At 51.5% G+C, this 20,338-nt stretch overlaps 1 protein-coding gene across 1 annotated transcript in view; it reads left to right on the forward strand.

Moving 5' to 3' along the window:
• CCBE1 (collagen and calcium binding EGF domains 1) overlaps positions 1-20,338 on the forward strand; it is a 49,970-nt gene that overhangs the window by 23,680 nt on the left and 5,952 nt on the right. Inside the window, exons 4-7 of the mRNA XM_032882553.1 lie at positions 934-1,068; positions 3,049-3,201; positions 12,171-12,274; positions 17,667-17,787. Of these exons, the coding sequence (XP_032738444.1) occupies positions 934-1,068; positions 3,049-3,201; positions 12,171-12,274; positions 17,667-17,787 (513 nt within the window). The remainder of the gene's footprint in view (positions 1-933; positions 1,069-3,048; positions 3,202-12,170; positions 12,275-17,666; positions 17,788-20,338) is intronic.

A 20,338-nucleotide genomic window follows, 5' to 3' on the forward strand; every position in this document is an offset into this window, starting at 1 on the left:
ATCATCACAGTTTCGGGGGAAAGGATTTAGCCGGGGCAGCCTTCCAGGTCCTCATGAGAGCGGCACTATGCCTGCCACAGGGAGGCTGGCCAACCCACCCATTCCACCTTCCCGTGTGGCGGAGCAGACCAGGCCTAGCCCGCGCCCGAGGATCGTTCATCTGTCAGCACCCGGGGAAGCCAGCACGGGGACTGAGATGCTGGCTCTAGTCCAGAGGCCAAGGCTGCGCAGCCTGAGCTCCTGACTTCCAGCCAAAGTCCCTTCAGAGGCTTGTTAAATATCCGTTTGTAAGGACTGGGAGGAGGAGATATTTTAATTCTCTTCAAGTCGGAGGCCATCCAGAGATCTCCAGCCGTTTCCAGCCCCTCCTTAGCATGCAGGGTCCACACACACGCACACTCAGAGACAGACACAGGCATTAGCCCTGCATCACTCACACCAGCCCTGTTCCAGAACCTCCCTCCCGCCCCTCCTCGCCTACGTGACCTCCACTCCTCGAGCTCTCCGACGGTGCCTACGCCCCTCACCAGGGCCCGCTGTTCTGTGATGTGCATCTGGAAAAAGTTCCCTGTCTCTACGGCAGCTGCTGAAAAAGCCCAGACAGGCCTGCAGGTGCTGCTGCAGGACCAGGGGCCATCCAGACGAGCGGCGGACCCCAGGGGATGAGGAGATGGCCCGGGGGAAAATCGCAGGGAAGGGGGTTTGCCTTCCACCACGGCCAGCCTGAGCACCAAGCTCCCAGACGCAGTACTTTTAGAAGGCAGCCCATGGCCCGAAGGCTTAATGCCCTTGTAAACATAGCTGGGCACGTCCACAGGCCCCAAGGGGAATGCAGCCCAGGAGGTCTGTGCCAGACCCAGGCCCAGCGCCGCCGCCCCGTCTGCAGAACGACCGTGGCTGACGTGAGCCCACCCTTACCCTTGTCTTTTTCAGATTACGACGTGTGCGCCGAGGCCCCCTGTGAGCAGCAGTGCACGGACAACTTCGGCCGAGTGCTGTGCACCTGCTACCCGGGGTTCCGGTACGACCGGGAGAGACACCGGAGGCGCGAGAAGCCCTACTGCCTGGGTGTGTTGGCAGCACCCGTGAATGTTCCAGCCCCTGGGTCGTTTCCTGGAGACACTCCATCCCTGGGGCCAGCTCCCCGGGCGGCTCTGGTCTGTGTTTCTTCCCTTATGTCCCGACACTCAGAATCACACCAGCGGTCACTGCCTTGATTGAACCAGCCTCGGCCGAGGAATTCTTCCGGGAGCTGGTACCTGCGAGATCCCAACAGGCAGTGAGCTCGGAGGGCGGGAGAAGGGGAGCATTAGCAAGTGAAAACAAGAACAGTGTCAAACGGGATATAAGTGGGCAGAAACGTCAAAACACGGACAGGCGAGACCCCACATTCTCTCGGAAGGCCAGGCAGAGAGACCGGGGACGAGGAAGGGCCCATGTGGCAGGCAGACTGGCGGGGAGTCAGCCCTGTCGCTCACCGCTGGCCGGGTCCTTCCCGCGCTGGCGGGGCTGTCCGGGCGTGCCCTCTTCGCCTGGAAGACGGGCTGATGGTGATGGTCCCCTGGAGCCACGTTTCCAAGTGTGGTCGGTCCGTGGCCAACCTGCCTCAGAAGCATCTGGGGTCCTTGATTTCCAACAAGATTCCCGGCCTCGCCTCCAGGGCCTGAGGGTAGGTCCAGAAATCTGCACTTACACAAGCACCTCTGGTGACGGCGTGCGCAGGCGAGCTGGAGATTGAGCTGGACGGTAGCTGAGGAGCAGGCGGGGGGTCCGGGTGGAGACTAAGCAAGCTGGGATGAGGCTTTAGAGCACCCCACTGGACACGTTCTAGACGTGGGCCTCCTAGGTCTCCAGGTGGCACCGATGGCAGCTCCCTGCACTGACAAAGAGGGGTGAGACCACCAAGTGGCTGGACCTGGGACCCGTGGCGCCTCCCACAGGGAGCATGGTGCCCCACGCTGTCTCGCTGAGGTCCCAGGCATGGGGGCTCTGCTTTCAGTTTGTGGGAGCTCTGGTGTCACACTTAGTCCACAGGTGACAGTGCCTACTGCCAGGGGACCTTCCAAAGGACCACACCCCCTGGCGTGCCGAGGTGGGTCCCAGGCAGCTGGTCCAGAGAGGGGCTGGGGCGTCATCCGCATCCTGAAGTGCAGGGCTGAGCTCTGTCTGCCCCCCTCCCCAACATGCACACAGGACTGAGTGTCATGTCCGTCCCCCTCAGCCCCAACCCCTGATGTCTTCAACCAGGGAGCAGGAAACAGACCGGGGCCTCCCTCTTTTCCCCCCTGGGAAACAGTTCCCCATTCCACGGGGGAGCAAGTCTGTGATGTGCACGGTTTATGTGGACTCTGACGGGTGACTTGTTTGATGGTCTCATGGCTCGTTTCCACCACTCACGGGTGGTTCGTCTGGGTCATTGATGACCCCAGAATTTCCTGGGGAAAACTCTCCATTAGATCCATTGTGACTATTTTCTTTAGCCAGAAGTGGCTTTTCTCAGATTTCGTTACATTTCTTAACTGGGGAGGAGCCATTCGTAACTGACCTTGGGTCACCATCCAGCTGCTCTGAACCTAGAGCCGTAAAGGTGGGGGGGTGGGGTGGAGGAGACCAAAAAAAAAAAAAAAAAAAAACCCTTAGCCCACTCCAGTCCTTGCAGAAAATCATGGCCCCCATGCTTGCTTTTCAAACAGTGTTGCTCTCTGTCCACTCATTTCCTCTTTTGAGGAGCCCAGCCAAGTATTTCAGGCTGGCATCATGGTCATGTTTTGTAGATGGGAACTTCGAGGGCTGGCAACACTTGCACCAGGCCACGTGACATGGCAGTGGCAGAGCCCCGACCGGAAAGCCTGTCACTGATCAGCCTGGCACCATGGTGACACGGCCCGGGGCACTCCAGGTGCGCTGGCTCCTGTCTCTAGCGTCCTGCTCTAGAGCAGCCTTCCCTGACCAAGGCTGGCAGAGGGTCCTTTGCAGACATTCGTCATGGGTCGTGTGGGAAGAGAGTTCTCTGAACTAGAGCATTCTCTGCCTTTGGTCCAAACCCAGATATCGACGAGTGTGCCACCAGCAACGAGACGCTGTGCGCGCACACGTGCATCAACACCGTGGGCAGCTACCGCTGCGAATGCCGGGAGGGTTACATCCAGGAGGACGACGGGAGGACGTGCACCCGGGGAGACAAATACCCCAATGACACTGGTGAGTGGGGCAAGCCACGTTTCCCCATGGATATGCCCTTGGGAGCCCACCGGGGTGGGCTTTCAGCCACTGACATTAATTCGTGGGCCAACTTGAAAATGAGCAACAAGAAAGGGAGCAGTGGGCAGGGAGGGGCGTTTGCACGAAGGGCAGGTGGGACCCGGGTTAAGAGAGGGGTGGGACACAAGGTGGAGCCCCGGTGGAGTGAAGCTGGCAGTGAGGGTTGTGAGCTGGTGTGTATTTGAGGAAACTCTCCACCATGCGGATGTGTGTGCTCAGGTGGAAATCAGTAGAACTTAGCTAGGTGCTGGGACCACACTCAGATGAGCAGAGAGGAGGCCAGGACGCCGTGTTCTCTCAGAGAATGGGTTGACTATCAATAGGAAACACATCCGTGTCAGGTCCACGCATACATCAACGCTGCCTAACATACAGCCCACGCTCTGTGCCTGCCCAGAACTATTTGTTACTTGGTTTCTGATTGCATAAAAACAGAAGTTGAGTGTTCAGGCGTGTTTATACCCATTTGTAGACACCGATCCAAAGATCAATGCTTGTATTTTGTCGTCTTTTACTAGTCATTGGTTTTCATTGTGTTTTGCAAATAGTCAAGTGCAACGAGGTTAAAAGCTGGCCTTCGGAGTTTGAAAAGCTGATCCACATTCCATCATCCCGATCCAACTGACATGTCTCTCACCCAGGGAAATGATCAGCTCGAAGGCTGGGTCATTCCTTTAAGTCTGGAAGAAGGAGCCTCTGTGCTCCTGTATCCGACACTCACAGGGCAGGAAGCTGCTCCCATCTTCCTGTGCTCGGGGCACAGCTCTAACCTGTCCCTCTTGGGAGGGGACAGGATACTGTCTGTCCGGAGAGGCTGGCTGGGCCTTGGACTCTCTGAGTGGGGCAGGGATTTCTGGGCAAATCATCTGTACTGAGAAGCCAGGGAGCTGGGAAGGCTGAACGGTGTAGACACTCGGGAGAAGGTGACTCTTGGGTGTAGCCCGAAATTTCGAAAAAAAAAGTGGAGGACAGTTGCCATCAGCTGAGGACAGCAAACAGCTGGGGGACAGCTGCTCACATGGAAAAACTACAAAGCAAAATTCTGAGAAGGGGCGGGTTGAGTCATGAGGAAGCCACTGTGCATTAGAAGTAGAAGCAGAATGTGTCTGGAGCCAGCTCAGGATTGGGCAATCTGGAATAATATAAATGCATCAGCGGGCCTGGGGACACTTCTTCAAGTCTAAAGCATGTGGAGCCTGCCTGCCCAGAGGTGCTTCGAACAGAGACGAACAGTCTTTTGGGTAGAATGGTTGATTGAGGAAAAATGTTTGCAGGCCTTTGTTTTTTTTTAATTCAAAATTAAAGTCACTTCATTTTTGTCCCGTGATGGAGAAGGTGGGAGAGGGGCAGGGTGTGGAGCTTACCTATTTGATTATCTCCTTTGATGAGAGGAGATAATTCTTTGAAAAATAAAGTGCAGCCTTTTCGCCACTGACTTAATTCGTGGGCCAACTTGAACATGAGCCACAAGAAAACAGCTTTCTAGCTTTCATTCTGGGATTGGATTTGCAGCTCTGCTCCGAGCCAGGAAGCCCAGGGACTGTGCAGCCGACTCCACTGTCTCTCTGCCTTACGCTTCTGTCCAGGTGAACCCCGTTTACTTGGTCACGAAGGGCAGCGTTGAACAACCCAATCTAGACGTTAACCCTCAGAAACTGCAACCACAGATGCTTACTGCTGGAGTGTCGGGGTGGGATTAGATAGGACGGATCCCCAAATAACAGGACCTAGCCTCAGCCGTGAGCGGTTCCCACTTGGCGCTGGTCTGCCCGGGCACCAAGCCTTTACCTCACAGAGAACCAGAGAAGCCGGTTGGAGCTTTCCAAGACAGCATGAGAGTTTCCCACTGAAATGTTCTTTGGTCTGGGGTGGCCTCTTGCCCGAGCACAGTGATAAGGTGGGCCCGGTCAGAGCCACTCACCCTCTCCCTCCTGCTTTGGCCATGTAGACCCGGGCGGGGGGTCCAGCAATGAGCCGGGCCGAGAAGTTCTCCTTGTGTCTCTGAAGTTAGCCGTCTGTTGTGTTAGGTCAGTCCTCAGAACGCAGTCCTCTGCTTCCTTCCCAGAGAAATGACTTGTACTACTTAAAAGTTTTTAGTGTGTTACACTAAACTACACAAGAAGTTTCAGTGTGAGAGAGCAAGTTCAAGAGATCAGGAATTTTACTTTAGTGATGAGCGGTGACTTCTCTGGCTGAGAATTCTAGGAAAAACTGAAGTAGTTGTAATGAGAAGGAGTTGTAGACCTGCAACTTTCTTTTGTACCATCTATCATAGTCTTTTCACTTAAAGATGACCTATTTTCTCCCAACCGTTTATTACAGCCTTTCGCCATTGGGTTCTACAGAGCTTGGGGTCTTATGAGCTGCAAATAAGCCTTCCTTTCTTCCTTTCTTTCTTTCTTTCTTTTTTTCTTTTTTTTTTTTTTAAGACTTTATCCATTCATCTGACGGAGAGAGAGCTCAAGTAGGCAGAGTGGCAGGCAGAGGGAGAAGCAGCTTCCCCACAGAGCAGGGAGCCCAATGTGGGACTCGATCCCAGTACTCTAGACAGTGACCTGAGCTGAAGGCAGACGTTTAACGACTGAGTCACCCAGGTGCCCAAGCCTTCCTTTCTTTAGAAGCATCTGTGTTCAGATGTTTGGGGAAGAACACGTTACTACCCCCACTTAGGGGTCCATGGGTCAAGTGCATGAATGGCTCAGAGAGACTGCCTTTTTCAAAGATGTTAATTTTGATTAAGCCTGAAATTCCCCCAAATTATTTTCTTAAGAAAGGCCTATAAACATCTCACAGACAAGAGTGCCCTGAAAAATACAATTTGGAAAATTCTAGTGTATTAACCTCAAAGGCCTGAGCTCTGGGGTTGAACATGGTAGGTCGTCTGGTTGGCTTTCAGGCAAAGATGTCTTCATCGACAGATGAAGCAGCCGAAAGTCCAGAGGGAAGCCATTTGCTGCGGATTGCAGAGCCTCTGATGAACAAAAACAGGGCAGGAGTCCTCCATCCTGCCACACGGAGAGACCGTTTGTTCCTGTTTACAGTGGCTTCAGTGGGAGACGTCTGTCTAATTAGCAAGAACCACCTGGTGCTTCTACCGCTGAGCTTTATTGTCGCACAAAACTCATTTACAGATGAGCCTAGGCTGCAAATTCCCTTTCTCCTCTCTCTCTCTCTCCATCCTTCTCTTCATAGAACAGCTACAAACAGTTTAAAAAACAAAACAAAGCCAAAGCTGAAACAGCACTGTCTGTTGGCTCACACTCCACCACCCCACCCCCCACGTCCCTGGGCCGCTGACAACAGCATTAGAAAAAGAATTTCTCCCTATTTTTCAGTTACCGGTGTCTATTGAGTTCACCACACACGCACATGGGACGAGCATTTGGTTTTAGTGTTTTGCTAAGAAAAACATTCCAACACCAGTAACCAAGGACGTCAGGAGGGAAGGGACAGAGAGGAGGAATCCAGACCCGTCGTTAAAATTATGAGCAAGGACAGGCACGTCGTAGGCCGTGAGTGTGAGAGTCCTAACTCGAGCGATGAGCCCCCCCAGAAGGTGGGGAGTAGCTTTGATGGTGCTGGCAACAAAAGCAAGCACCCTGGACGCGTTGCTTTGACAGCGATGCCCTGGAACATTCCATGGCCTGGGGATTAGGAGAGCTGGCCACAGGAGCAGCTGCGGTACTGACCATGGAGCGTGGCTGGGCAGGTTCCGGGCCCCCGCTGCCTGCTCTGTAGACAGAACAGGAGTGTCAGACTGTGTGAGCTCTGCAGACCCGCTAGCCCTCCCGTGTTCCTTCCAGAATGTGGTGGGGTGTAGCCTGAGTCACCTAAGCTTGATCAGCCCCAGCACCGCCCTCATTTCTTTGTCCTCCATCTAAGTGAGCCCCAAGGCTCCAAGAACTAGTTGATGCCCAGCTTCAACAGCTAAGCCGAGAACTTCCTTACCGTATCTAGAAGATGAATCAGGACCAGGCAGATTCTCAGCTCAGCAACCGAAGTCAGGGGCCAGGCAAGGCAGCTAAGCAGCTTTGTCTGTTTTGGACGGATTAATAAACCTAATATTTCATCGTGGTTATTTTTTTGATGAAGAGATAATGATGATTGAACGTGAACACATGGGACCTAAAATCTCCCTCCCCCCCTTTTTTTTAACTTTGCATTGTCTAATGTCTGTGACGTTATAGTCAGAGGAATTTAAAATCAAACACAGCCTCCGCTCGCTGTTAGAGAGCGGTGGGGGGGTGAAAGGTTGTGGTGCACACAGCCCCCAGCTACCCGGCCAGCACGGCGCTCTCGGTCGCTTGCTTGCTTTGAAAATATGTAGCTGGAGCCCGTGTAGACACCCCAGGGAGTCTGTGCAGCACTGATGGGGAGACAAATTAGGGACACGTTGGCTCCATAGTAATGAGCTTACTGCCCTGTTTTTCAACCTCTGTTTACTTTCTGATAGAGCGACCATGACCCTCGGGCAGTTCAAAGCTTCTGGGACGGCCAGGTGTTTCATGTAATTTTCAAGCTCTGCTAATCCATAGATCAGTGGTTCTCCACCCGGGAAGCTTTACAAATTGCCAATACTGTTCCCTGGCTGCAGCCCCCAGGTGGGTGGGGTGCGACATAATGGGTTTTTTTTTTAACCTCCGCCCCCTCCCCCCTTCATATGGGGGAGGTTATAATGGGCCACCAGCATTGAGAACTGCTGGCCAGGGCACAGTCCTCCACGGTCAAGTTTTAAAAACAAACAAACGCTGTTCATTGGTGACATTGCTCATGTCCAAGGTATTGGGAATATCGTTTAGTTTCTGGATTTATTGAAATATTATTAATATGGTATCTGAGGAATTCTTTTTCTAATGCTGTGGGGTGCCTAGCCTGCTCGGCATTAGTAAAAATTAGAGCTCTATGCCCCCATGTGGCTAATGAATGATAATGCACCTTTAAAATCTGATCTGGTGGGAGCAGAGTGTGGAGTCAATCCTTCACTTAAGGTGAGCGTGGTCACAGTTCGAGATGCTCGGTGATCGCAGCATGAATTGCCAGGACTGAAAACATGCAGGATCAGAGATGTCTTCCCAGATTTCTAAATGAATTATTAACATAGTGTACACGAGATTCTTTTAGCTCCACGTTTGATATTACTGTAGACAAATTGCAGGATAAATGAGCCCCAATTCAGAACAGATCGCATGTTCCAGGCCTACACACACAATTTATCTTGGAGCTGTCTGAGAGCTCTTTCCAGAGGATGATGTAAAGAGCCCTATCCCACATCTGTTACTTTGTAGGAAATTCAATACTCCCAACAATAACACTTACGGAGCACTTGTCATGTACTGGGCACTGTCCTAGGAACTTACAGGTCTGTCTTCTTTGCTACTATGGCAGTTACCCAGGTGATAAGTGCCTTTGTCATTTTACTGTTGGAGGAACATACCCAGAAGCTGTGACTTCCAACCTAAAGGATACTAAGTGACAACATCAGAATTTAAGCACCGATCATAGGACTCCCTCAGAGCCTCTGCTCCCTGCTACCCTGTTACTCTGTGTCTACAGAACCGACACAGTTCATCTTGATGTCTGTGTTCCAAAGATTACATAAAGTGATGGAGAACAGACAAGGCGTTCTCGGGTCATAGTCCCTCCGCAAAGCTTACTCCCTGGGGGAGTGCTGGCTGAGCACACGTGTGCTTCAGCATCCCATGGAGGGCTTTGACAGATCTGTGCACTTGGCCCCAGTCCCAGGATTTCAGATTTTTGGCAACAGATGCCTGGGCAGTGACGGTGCTGCTCCTGGTCAGGTGGTCACTCTTGAGAACCACTGCCCCGGAGTCTGCCTCCCAGAGAGCACTCGGGGACCCTGAACAGAACACCCCATAGCCAGCTCGCTGCCCCACCCCAATGCTGGATTCAGGACCTGTAAGGCCCCAGCCTGTGCACACAGCCCTCTGGAGGGCCTAGAGCAAGTTACTTTCCTTATCTATAAAGGAGATTGAACCCAAAACACATCCATGCTAATATTCCATGATCTAAACGAAGTAGAGTCTAGAACCTGTAGGGAGGTTTATTCTAATCATGAATATCTCGGGTTGCTTTCATCACACCCACACTTGGAAATTCAGCTGAGTATATAGTAAGTATAGTATATTTCTGAGTATATAGAAATAGGAAGATAGGCTTCTAACTTGTGTTCATGATGGTCGGGCTCTGCCAACAGGGCTAGTTCCTTACAGAGGTCAGTCACAAATTGTTAAGCAGGTGTTCTCATCTGTTTTTGCATTCTCAGTGCCTCATGTGGCCTGGCAAATAGCAGACACTCCATGGGTGGACGAGAGGGGGAATGGGGAGGGTGGACGAGTAGATGGACGCACAGACAAGTGGATGAGCGAGAGAGGTGGGTTATGGGATGGGATTGTATAAATCGACCAGTAGATGGGACGGAATGCAGGAACGCTAGGTTGGCAGAGATGGACGTCCTCCAGCCATCCTTCAGCACTGACAAACCTAGTCAGCCTGGAGCCAGGGTCCCCTATTTATGCGGGGGTCCACCGTTCCCTGCCATCAGCACAACCAGAGTTGGTGGGGCTGCCGGTCTTCCCCGCCTAGTGAGCTCTGCATGGAAATGTCCTCGTGTCCCTCAGTTATGTTGGCGACGGATCCTCACAGAAGCCCAGGCTCTGGGCAAGTAGGACTGTTTGGCACACTACACAGGGACAAAGGGCCCAGAGGAGATTGCCTAATGTGTAGAAACGGTGTTGGACTCAGATTCAGGAAACCGCAACTCTAAACCCACATCAGTCAACTTGCGAGATGACTTTCAGGTACCAAATGTCTGTTTCCCCTCATTCTGTTCGTGTTAATACTCTCTTTCAAGACTTCTGGGGTTCCCGGGCAAAAGCAAAGTGAAGGGCTGGGTGGTCTGAAGCCTGGGCCAGGCACGGGCTCCCATTTATTACCGGCAGGTGGCATGGCCGCTGTCCCACAGGCAGGACCTTCATTTAACCCTCACAGTCACCCTCCACTACAGGAATTATTCTTCAATGTTATGGTTGAGGAAATTGGGGCTTGTCGAGGTCAGATAGCTTGCCCAAGACTCCTGAGCTAGTCATGCCAGAGCTGGGCTGCGCAGCGGGGACAACAGCCCCTGGGAAACCACGCTCTTAACCAACCCAGTTGACCTCCTCCAAGCAGAGACCTTCCCCAGCCTCTTAGCTCAGTGTTACACAGCTGCGGGGGGAGTCAGCGTGACTCCCTGAGTGTACCAGCTGACCGCGCTGTCGGTGGGGAGCCCCCGACCAGACAGCCAGCCCAGGAAGCGGGGATGAGTGGGGCAGTCACGTTACCCGGTGTCTGTAGGTGGATTTAGAGACGGCCGCGCCCCATAGATCCACGTGCTCTTTCCAGCCACTCGAAACCTGCGCTGTAGGTTGACTGGTTGACCCAGTTGCTTACGGTAACTTAAAGATGGAGTCTGCTTTCCCCACTCAAACGGGCTGGCTTGAGAAGTGTGTTCCCAGTATGGGTACTCCAAGCCTCGGGCCTCCCGTGACATGCAGGGATGAGGTGTGGCGGGTGAGCCCTGCACCCGTGCTGCAGGTAAATAGGCAAGGATTTCAGTCACCAAGTTGCCTGCAGACCCCGTCCCCTCCCAAAGAACAGAAACACTGGTCACCACATAGGTCACCAGGCAGGGGACCTGCACCATGGGAGAAACCAGCCGGACCACGTGGGGAGGGTTCATGAGAGCATGAATGCCCAGCTCGTCTATCCGTTCTCTAGCTCTGCCGCAGACCGTCACCAGCTGGGTGGCTTCAAGGACAGAAATGCATCCTGTCCGTTCTGGAGGCTACAAGTCTGAGACCAAGGTATCGGCAGGGTTGGTGCCTTCTGAGGGCCGTGCGGGACAATCTGTCCCGTGCCCCTCCCTGTTTCTGGGGCCTTCGCCGGCGATCTCTGGCCTTCCTTGGCTCCTGCCCTATTGCCTAATCTCTGCCCTCATCTTCATGCGGTGGCCTCCCTGAGTGCGCATCTATGTCTCCTTTTTCTACGAACACCAGTCCCGTTGACTGTGGTCCCACCCTGCAACAGTAGGACTTCGTCTTATCACACCACCCACGACCCTATTTCTGAATAAGGTCACATTCTGAGGTCCTAGGGGTTAGGGCCTCAACATACGAATTTTGGCAAACAGTTCAACCTGCGACACTCTGCCTCACACGTAGCACGTGCCCTCCTCGTGAGCTCCCCGCAGGTCCAGGTCTTAGGTGGCTTGCGCTCTGGGGTGGGCAGCCACTCCGCAGGTTGGCGTAGAGACCCTCGCCGTCTGAGCGGACACGTGGTGAGTGTGGCCTGAGGTCAGGACCACAGTATCTCTGTAGAGAGAGGACAGGATTTGTGGAACGTCGGACCTGGGTCTCGATCGTTGATAGGTTTCTGTGAATGGGGACCACAGAGAGGGCTTCCCAGAAGGGGAATAAGAAAAGCACAAGTCAAGGAGGACAAGAAGTGGCTTAGAGGGACGTTGCTCGGCTGTCCCCAGCTGCATTCCAGACAGCATGGTGAACGCTGGCCTTCAGATGGAGGAGAATAAATCATGTCAGGTTGGGAGATCACACTTCTTGAAAAGCACTGACGAAAGGGCAGTAGTTCCCATGTTCACTCCTGCAAGAGGACAATACCGGGGTGCCTGATTGGGAACAGCTGAAGCCAGAGTAGGGGGAGCCCGGGGCGGAGGGTGGAGGCTGCTTCCCTCTCTCCCCTGACCCAGGTGTGCAGCCACTGACCTGAGAAGTGGCAAATCACAAGCCTCCCTCCCTCCCTCGGCCCACTGTCCACGGGTCCTCCGCGGGGACTGCCGTTTGCGAGGCTGTCTGTAGCCTCCCGAGCCCACCCGAGCCCGTCCCCTCCCTCAGGGCACAACGAGAAGTCCGAGAACGCAGTGGAGGCCGGAAGCTGCTGTGCCACGTGCAAGGAGTTTCACCAGATGAAGCAGACGGTGCTGCAGCTGAAGCAGAAGGTACGTGCCCGTCGTGTTCGAGCCGGGCCCCGCAGGACGAGGACTTGGCGGAGAGGAAAGGGAAGAACGGTGAGAAACAGTAAGACAACAAGTTGTCGCCCACGATCTCCGTGAACGTTCACGAAGGTCGCTGCCAGCTGGGTTGGGACTGAGACTTTGCTCCGACCGCCCACCCTCGGAGCTGCCGTGCAAAGAGCAACATGCTCATGAAGGCAAGAAAGCGATCAATTAGGTAACTGCGAAGCGGGGCTTGAGGTGGGGGGGCGCGTGGCAGAGGTGTAAGGAGGTTGAGCTAGGACTGTTTGAAACCCTGGGTAAAATCAACGTCCAGACACATGGTCCTGGGGCAGACTTACGCAGTTGTTTCATCTAACCTTCTGGTTAGGTTTTACAACGAGAACACCCTGTCTATAAACATCCATAAGCGGACGGTGAATTTCCGTAGCGGCTCTTTTTCACATTGGAAAGCCGCCATTTGGGTGCCTCGTGTCAACAAGAATGAGGGCTGAGTCACTTTCTAAAAGGCTCCCACACATGCCACAGAGACTATCAGATTTCTGGTAACATTGTTATGCTGTGAGTAATGCCCCCGTGATGAATCTGGGGACCTGATTTCTTGAGCAACTGTCCTGGCCCCAGCTCGATGGTATTTATGACCCCTCAGTCCTCCAAAATCACACTTGGGCTGAGAATCGTAGGGGCTTGTTTAATTGCTTCTGCCCGAGGCTCTTAGCACATCAAGGAGGTGTATGTAATCTGTTTAACTTTGTTACGCCAAAGGGCAAAGGGTAAGCATAAGACAATATGGCTTTTCCATGTTCCACAAACATACACGCAGCCCTTAGTGAGAACCACAGCTACCAGTGAAATAAGCCGATGGATAGGCAGAGAAGGGCAATGGCTTCGCTGGTCTTTCGTTACGTTGTTGGCGAAGATCTGTCCATGTATCCTGTACACGATCCGAAGTAGTCTGTGATCCAGTAATAGAACGGGTGGAACACTCTGTAAACACATCCCACACATCCCCTCGGTTAAACTTGGATTGATGTCACCATTTATTGAGCAAATTCAAAAACGGGTCCAGGGAAGAAGTAAGTTCACATTTCATACCAGAGGATTAGGGCTCGGCGGAGGCAGTTGCTCAGTATCTTAAGACCTAAGGCAGCTCTCTGCGTCCTCTCCTGGACAGTTGAAAATCTGGGAGCTATAGGGAAGCTTTTTCCAGCCTGGAGGATCGTCAGAATAGTGCAGTGCCACTAAATCCCACAGGTTGTTGGGAAACGCAGTTGCTAATCAGTATCTGGCTTTCGTGTCCTAGTACCCACCACCTTGAAAGACTGCTGTAGAGCTCCAAACAATCCAGTAGCAAGTACTTCTTAGTACTCCAGTAACTCATGTAGTGACTTGCACGCACTTAGTACTCCAGTAACTCTCACGTACTTAGTACTCATGCAGTAACTCACACACTTAGTACTCGAGTAACTCTGAGGTTAAGTCTCACGTAGTTAATACTCCAGAAATGAGTATGCTGTAACTCTCACACACTTAGTACTCCAGTAACTCATGCAATAACTCAGACTGAAATTGGTCCACCTCATACTGAATTCTGCAAACGCATCGTTGCAAGTCTGAGCTAATGCTGGCATTTAAAGAACATCATGAGGAGCAACTCATTTCTAAAGTCATCTGTAAGCATGTGTTGCATTCTGTAGTTGATAAAGCAGTCTTACATCCAGGATCTCATTTAATTCCCAGCGTGACGCTGTAAGAAAGATACAGGTATCCTCAGAGAAGTCAAGTCACTGCCCAAGAGGCAGGCCACGCTTCTGCCCCTGTGCAGGGGACAGGATTGTCTATTGGATTTTAACTTCATCTCACTAGGACAGATGCCCTCTGTTCTTTTGGAAAGAATGTAGGGCATCTACCCAAATACACTTTGGCCAAGAAATAGGTACTGGGTGTCCTGGACCATGGCCAACCCCATGGTAGAACATGGTAGGCAGACATGCTGAATTGTGCTGTGAGTATAGTCAGTAAAATGGGGAACTCAACAGTTCCAGAACCCCCATGGGTTCCTTGGTGGGTAAATTGTAAGAAAAAGAAAGGTAGAGCAGTGACCTGCAGATTAAAAGAAATTTTAAAGACCTGTTATTTTTGTAGAATGACCAGGACTAAACCAGAGTGTGTGGGCATGCATAGTTAGGTTATTTTTAACTTATTTTTAAAACACAGGAAGTCATTAAAATCAGGATAGCGGTTACTTTTGGCAGGGGGAAGGGTACAGGAAGGATGAGACTGTGATTGGGTCAGAGAGCATGGAGGGTGACTTCTGGTGAGTGGCTGAGTTCCGTCTTTTGACTTAGGTTTCATTAAAAAGATACATGCCTTATACTCATTTGCTAGGATATACATTTGTGGGGTTTCCAGATTCTGTGCTTTCATTTTCTGATAACATTTTTTTAATTGTATGCAGATGACTCTTTGGGGGTGGGGGGCAGTGATTTGGCTAGAAAGAGAGATTTGGGAATAAGTAAAATACCCGTCATTTCCTTCGTAAAGAGGGCACCAGGCCTGTCAGTGGGGGGAAGTCTGAGGCAAGCAGCCAGTTTCCAGAAAGCCCCTTGGGCTCCTGCTGCATGGACTGTTTGATTGGGGGGCGTGACTGCAGAGCATGACTGATGACTCAGGAAGGGTTTATTGAGCATCTACTATGCCTTCAGGTAGATTGGGAGATGAGGGAATACGGGCAGTGCGGAATCAAGCCCTGCCTTCATCAGCTGTCTTATCTGGGCAGTCAGGCCAGCAGTGAGCCCACCAACAGCTGCCACGTGGCGGGGAGCAGACAGAGCCTCCAAAGTTAGAGGTCAGTGCAGGTTCGGAGGCCTGCCCACACCTGCATCCCGCCGTCTGCCTTTGTGCCTTCTAGCACCGCTGTTAGGGCCAGGCAAATAAATGGCTCCTCAGTAGTTTGTGACCTCCTCTGCTACCTTGATTGAGCTGCTCTGCAGAAGGGCCCTTCTCAGGACACGGGGAAGCCTGAGCCATACTGCAGTGACTGGAGTCAGTGGAGCGTCGAGGGAGGCAGCTTGCTGTGGTGTCAGGAACACAGATTCCAGATCCACATAAGCTAAGTTTACATCCTAGCCCCGCTACCTGCTGGATATATGACCCTAGGGAAGTGACTTAACGTCTCTGTGCCTCCCCTGGATTAAAAGGGGAGGACAATATTATTTTTGTTTTCGTGACCATCAAATGAATTAACATTTATAAAGGACTTGAGACAGTGTTTGCTACTTAGAGCTTTGTAAATGCTTACCAATCAACATTTTTTTAACGATTTATTTGAGGGACGCCTGGGTAGCTCAGTTGACAGCTGCCTTCAGTTCAGGTCATGATCCCAGGGTCCTGGGATCGAGCCCCACATTGGGCTTCCTGCTCAGCGAGGAGCCTGCTTCTCCCTCTGCCTCCTGCTCCCCCTGGCTGTGTTTGCTCACGTGCTCGCTCGCTTTCTCTCTCTCCCCCATCTCTCTCTCTGACAAATAAATAAATAAAATATTTAAAAGTAAATAAATATTTACTTGAGAGCGTGAGCTTGGGGGGAGGGGCAGAGGGAGAGAACCTCAAGCGGACACCCCACTGAGCACAGAGCCTCGTGCAGGGCCCAGTCTCATGACCCTGAGATCACGACCTGAGCTGAAACCAAGAGTTGGAGGCTTAACTGACTGAGCCCCTCAAGAGCCCCTAAATAACATTAATTATGTGGATAATGTTAATTATTTGTGCTTACGAAGTGCTTCACAGCAGCACCTGCCTGATTCTTACCAACAACTCTATGAAGTAGATGCTTTACTACGAAGGTTAATATGAGATAATGATATTCATGATTCCGGCAACTGGAGTCCAGGCTAATGTAGACTCTTCCTATATGACTATGACCTTTGCAAACACCTGCATCCCACCAGCTCACCCTCTGCTGTGTTTGTGCAGCAAAGTCAAGCCAAGGACCCTGAACATCTGCTTCCAAAACACTAGCGCCTTGACTTTCCACGCATCCTGCTGATGCATTGCATCGGGGAACTGAAGGGAACCAGGCTGTAACCACCCAGCAGGAGGTCAGACGGGAAGCGGAGACATTTACCTCATGGCTTTTACTGGGGAGCAAAGGGAGCTGATCCCATCCTCCAGGCTTGAACTCTCAGATCTAAAGACGGGTGTGGGGCATCAGAGCATTCCAAGTCTAGGGAGGAGCTCTGCCACACTATTTCTCCTGGAATCTCTTGCTCTCTGTGCACAGGGTTTCCAAGCAGGGCCTCCTCCAGGGGACAGATGTAACATGTTCCAGAAAATCTCAGATACTTGGTTTCTATGGGCCTCCAGGATCCAGAGTAAGCCTTCTGGAGAGGTTAGCTCTGATCCCATAAATGTGCCTTTCTCTCCCTGACTTTGCCCCGCCAAATTAGCTTCCTGGAAGACAGAGACTAGAACTACCATTTATCAAGCCACTTACTATGTTCCAGGTCCTGTGCTGGGCACCTAACCTACATTTCCCATTAAGTCCCCACAGCCCTAAAGGTGGGTGGTGAAGTTCCCTTTATTGGTGACAAACTGTAGGTTTGTAGCATTTGGTTCTCCCAGAAGGTCTCATGGATTCACACAGCTTACCTGACCTCCAGGACTGTGAAGGTCATCTGTCTGGGTGGCCCCTCTGGCTTCCCCTAGAGTGAGCTGCTTGTGACCCAGGAGGGAAAGCGAAGAGGAAGCCGCCATGATACGTTTTATGCCCCCATTTCAGAAGTTACCCACCATCACTTCTGCCATTTTCCAGTTATTGGAGGTGAGTCTCTAAGTACAGCCCACCCTCAGAGGGCAGAAGTTAGGCACCACCTTTTTGAAGGTAGGAGTGTCCAAAACTTTGCGGACCTGTTTTTCCATCATGGGCACTGTTGGCCACTCGTTCCCAAACACCTGAGTGTGTAGGTGAACTGCAGGCCACCTTCTCGGTCCTGGACCCCAAGGCTGAGGGGCCGTGTCTTGATCACCATTGTCACCTTATAACCAAGCACAGGGCCTGGCACATAGTAGGTACTAAATAAAGTAATTAGCACACTGAATATCTGAAACAGGTCAATTCTATCAGTTTGGTAATAATGAGTCAGTGATGATATCTAGACTATCTGGAGCTTGTCCAGGTTTATCCACTAATCAGCCAAGGGATCTCCCTCAAGTCATGTTCACTGGAAGGCCTCTGGATTTGGAAGCAGATCCCTAGACCCCTTTGAGGATGGAGGGGCACGACCACCAGAAGGACTGGCAGCCCCTGCAAACACACAGATGCAACCGTCTTCCTGGCCTGGAGCCATCACTTCCTGACCAGAGATCCTCTTCCTTACAGATCGCCCTGCTCCCCAGCAGCACTGCCGACCTGGGCAAGTACATCACCGGCAACAAAGTGCTGGCCTCAAACGCCTACCTCCCGGGACCTCCTGGGCTGCCTGGGGGCCAGGGCCCTCCTGGTGAGTGGGGAGGAAGACAGAGGAGGGTGATGGAGCCACCAACCACGGCCTTCCGGAAGCCACCATGGGTGGGGGCCGGCCCGGGTTCAGACTGTGAGGGTGAGGGCAGCGGCGGAAGTCGGGGGAGCTCCCACCCCCCCTGTCACGAGAATCCTGGGGGAATTGGGTCCTCAAGCCTGAGAAACCCTCATAACCGGGAGAAATTGAGAAGAAGAAGGTCATTGTCCTGGGCTTGGGTAAGATTCTTAGAGATAATTTTCAGTTACAGAGAAACAAAATCAAGACTTATTTTTGAGTGTTAATGTGCAAAAATAGAATTGGGTGAGGAACCCACAGGGGCACGTCAGCCAGCCGTAACCCCCCATGGCCATCCCCGTCCCTGCTATTCCTCAGCCTTTCTTCGTCCTTCCCCTATTTGTGAACACACTCACATCTGTTTCTTTATATGTATACGTGTGTGCGTGCGTGTGTGTGTGTGTATGCCTCCATATATTTTTCTTCAGTCAACTTTACTGAGATACAATTATACACAGTAACACATACTGCTCTAATCAGTTCAACAAGTTCTGAGGAAAATATACATCCCTCATCAGGCGCTTACTTACCACTACCCTACATCAAGATACAGAGTATTTTCATCACCCCAAAAAGTTCTTTTGAGCCCCTTTGCAATCTAACCCCCTGTCCCCAACTGTAGGCAACCACTGACCTGCTTTCTATCACTAGTTTTGTCTGTTTTAGAACTTCAGAGCACTGGAATTTCATCACGGGTGTGCTGCGCACCTTCTCGCATATAGCATTTTGCTTTAGGGATCTACCCTCATCACTTGAAGACAATCCCAAATGTCCCATCGTTCCATCAGGAAGTACACAATGAGAACTTTATTTTTCTTTTTAACAAATATTTGGGAGGGTTAGATTTCATTTTTACAAGAAAAAGCATAAGAGTACAAGCAGGGGGGTATGACAGGGAGAGGAAGAAACAGACTCCCTGCTGAGCAGGGACCCCCCCCCCCCCCAATATGGGACTCGATCCCAGGACCCTGGGATCATGACCTGAGCTGAAGGCAGACACTCAGCTGACTGAGCCACCCAGGCACTCTACAATGAGAACTTTAAAAAATAGTTACATGATGTTTTCTATTTTATTAGGAGTCCCTCCACAGATAAGATAGATCAACAAAATCTTATCCACACCAATAAAGGAAATGATGTCAGTGTTAGCAGATGAGTCTAAAACACAGAGTGCCTTTTCCCTGATTGTCATTGCCTAGTAGTGTGCTAGATGTTATGAGTGACCTCCTGGCCTTCCAGTAAGACAAGAAACAAAGAGCAAAAGCAAATAGAAGAAAACAGTATCTGCTTGCCCCTAAGTGAGTAAAAAGGTGCTCCCTGCTGCGGGAGCTTACAGAAGGGAGAGACAACAGTGATGGTCTGCAGTGATCCCAGGACCTGGATTTGACCTGGACATGGAAGAGTGGGACGGTTTGTTCAAGCAGGAAGAATATGGACAGATTTGAGACCAAAAGTTCACCAACAACAAAGGCTCCAAATTCTTTCCAGACTATTTATTTCTTCTCTTTTTCACTTATATCTTAATCTCCTTTCTGCCAAACACAGGTGCCCTGGGTCTCAGTCTATACAGGAAACAAGGACTGGTACAGGACCTTGGTTTATCCTCTTGCTCATTCCCTTGGCCTGAGGTCCTCTGGGACAGGTGGAGTTTTCTCCAGACCCTCCCATAGGCAGCCTCTTGCTGTTCCTACGAAGATGTGGGTTTCCTTGCAGATTGATCCCAACTCGGAGTTCCCACCCTTCTCTAAAAGTGTGTTCTTGCTCTGCTTCCCGAGAGGAAGTTCATCTCCAGGCCAGTCTACAAATCACTCCAACAAGGACAGATGAAGGAGAAACAAGGGTGCCATTGGCTGGCTGTCTTCTTAATGAACAACTTGCTAGCTTTCCTTTCCAATTCTGCCGTCTGGTTTCTAACAGTTTGAGCTGTCCAGGGTCCTTGATGCAGCAGGGAGTAACAGAGGACTAACTTCAGCAATGGACTGTGCCCTTCCTTACTTTGTCCTCCAAACCTTTCTTTCTCTCTCCTTACTTCCAGCATCAGTTTGCGATGTCCTCCATTGAGCTGTACTGGGGCAGCCAGAGACATAAATCAGGTTTCTCTTACCCATAAGTAAAAGTCCAGTCCTAGGACTTATGATGAATCACAGATTGGAGTGTCAGCACGGGAAACCACACCGGGTTGGAATCCTTTGTCTTCGGCGGGGAAGGGGTGGCTGCTGCTCCCCGACCCTCACTGTTATGCATGAGAGGTTGCCATTCGCCCATCCAAACCCCACATCCTAAGGACACTTGACACACAGTGATCTCTGAAGTTCATTGATTGTGTAGATAAAGGCAAAACGTTACCTCTGACCTGTCCTTGTGCTACTGTAGGTGAAGTATTTTTTAGTTATAGGAGGAATCTGGTCCCCTTCCCAGATACACTTTTTCAGGCTGTGCCTGGAACCAGGTTGAGAGTCAGGGTGTGAAACATGTT

The sequence above is a fragment of the Lontra canadensis genome, unplaced genomic scaffold (assembly GCF_010015895.1).
Source record: "Lontra canadensis isolate GAN:19392208 unplaced genomic scaffold, GSC_riverotter_1.0 scaffold82, whole genome shotgun sequence".
NCBI classification, from domain to species: Eukaryota; Metazoa; Chordata; class Mammalia; order Carnivora; family Mustelidae; genus Lontra; species Lontra canadensis.